At 30.9% G+C, this 1724-nt stretch overlaps 1 protein-coding gene across 1 annotated transcript in view; it reads right to left on the reverse strand.

Moving 5' to 3' along the window:
• Positions 1-192: 192 nt before the first annotated feature.
• LOC109584354 (ankyrin repeat, PH and SEC7 domain containing protein secG-like) overlaps positions 193-1724 on the reverse strand; it is a 15308-nt gene continuing 13776 nt past the window's right edge. The window contains exons 20-23 of the mRNA XM_020000071.1: positions 1296-1397; positions 1147-1245; positions 384-485; positions 193-333 (exon numbers count right to left, since the gene is read on the reverse strand). Coding sequence (XP_019855630.1) covers positions 193-333; positions 384-485; positions 1147-1245; positions 1296-1397 — 444 coding nt within the window. The remainder of the gene's footprint in view (positions 334-383; positions 486-1146; positions 1246-1295; positions 1398-1724) is intronic.

Consider the following 1724-nt stretch of genomic DNA (forward strand, 5'->3'; position numbering starts at 1 on the left):
GAAAGAAATAAATGCTCGGGTTTTTATTTGAACATTTACAATATTTAAATAAACTACAGTAAGTTACTAGGAAACAAAAATGAAGGGTACAATATTTCATTTATGGGTGAATGGGTTACTGAATGACTCAAGAATGAAAAATTGTTTTGTGTGCAAAAAACACTACCAAGCACACACAATGCAAGTCACATTTTAATTTTGATCACTCACAATAATGCCAGCACTAAAACTTACTTTAGACACAACATCAGTTCTAGCTCCATTAGTTAATAGAATATCAACAGCTTCAATGCTACCACTCTTAACAGCAATAAACAATGGAGTACTGTTGTCCTATAAATACATAATACAATTAGAATTAAATGATATTTTCATAATTTTACCTTATCTACAGCATTTACATCAGCACTTCCTTTAGTTATTAATAATTTGATAATATCAGCATTACCAGTTTGACTAGCACAGTGTAATGGAGTACCATGATACTATATAAATATTAAAATAAACTAAGTTACTAGGAAATAAAAATGAAGGGTACAATATTTCAATTATGGGTGCATGGGTTACTGAATGACTCAAGAATAAAAAATTGTTTTGTGTGGAAAAAACACTACCAAGCACACACAATGCAAGTCACATTTTAATTTTGATCACTCACAATAATGCCAGCACTAAAACTTCCTTCAGACACAACATCAGTTCTAGCTCCATTAGTTAACAGAATATCAACAGCTTCAATATTACCACTCTTAACAGCATTATACAATGGAGTTCTGTTGTCCTACATGTATAAACAACATTAAATGATACAATTAATTGATCATTAAACAACTTTACCTTGTCCACAGCATTTACGTCAGCACTTCCTTTAGTTAATAATAATTTGATGATATCAGCATTACCAGTTTCAATAGCACAGTGTAATGGGGTACCACAATACTATAAAACAATAAAGGACACAAAATCAAGGGGTAAAATATTTCATTGATGGGTGTGTGGGTTATTGAATAAATGGTCAAAGGCTGTTACCTCTTAGTGACTCAAGAATGAAAAACTGTTTTGTGTGCAAAAAACACTACCAAGCACACACAATGCAAGTCACTTTTAATTTTGATCACTCACAATAATGCCAGCACTAAAACTTACTTTAGACACAACATCAGTTCTAGCTCCATTAGTTAATAGAATATCAACAGCTTCAATACTACCACTCTTAACAGCAATAAACAATGGAGTACTGTTGTCCTATAAATACATAATACAATTAGAATTAAATGATATTTTCATAATTTTACCTTATCTACAGCATTTACATCAGCACTTCCTTTAATTATTAATAATTTGATAATATCAGCATTACCAGTTTGACTAGCACAGTGTAATGGAGTACCATGATACTATATAAATATTAAAATAAACTAAGTTACTAGGAAATAAAAATGAAGGGTACAATATTTCAATTATGGGTGCATGGGTTACTGAATGACTCAAGAATAAAAAATTGTTTTGTGTGGAAAAAACACTACCAAGCACACACAATGCAAGTCACATTTTAATTTTGATCACTCACAATAATGCCAACACTAAAACTTCCTTCAGATACAACATCAGTTCTAGCTCCATTAATTAACAGAATATCAACAGCTTCAATATTACCACCCTTAACAGCATTATACAATGGAGTTCTGTTGTCCTACATGTATAAACAACATTAAATGATACAA

The sequence above is a fragment of the Amphimedon queenslandica genome, unplaced genomic scaffold (assembly GCF_000090795.2).
Source record: "Amphimedon queenslandica unplaced genomic scaffold, v1.1 AMPQUscaffold_13216, whole genome shotgun sequence".
NCBI lineage: Eukaryota > Metazoa > Porifera > Demospongiae > Haplosclerida > Niphatidae > Amphimedon > Amphimedon queenslandica.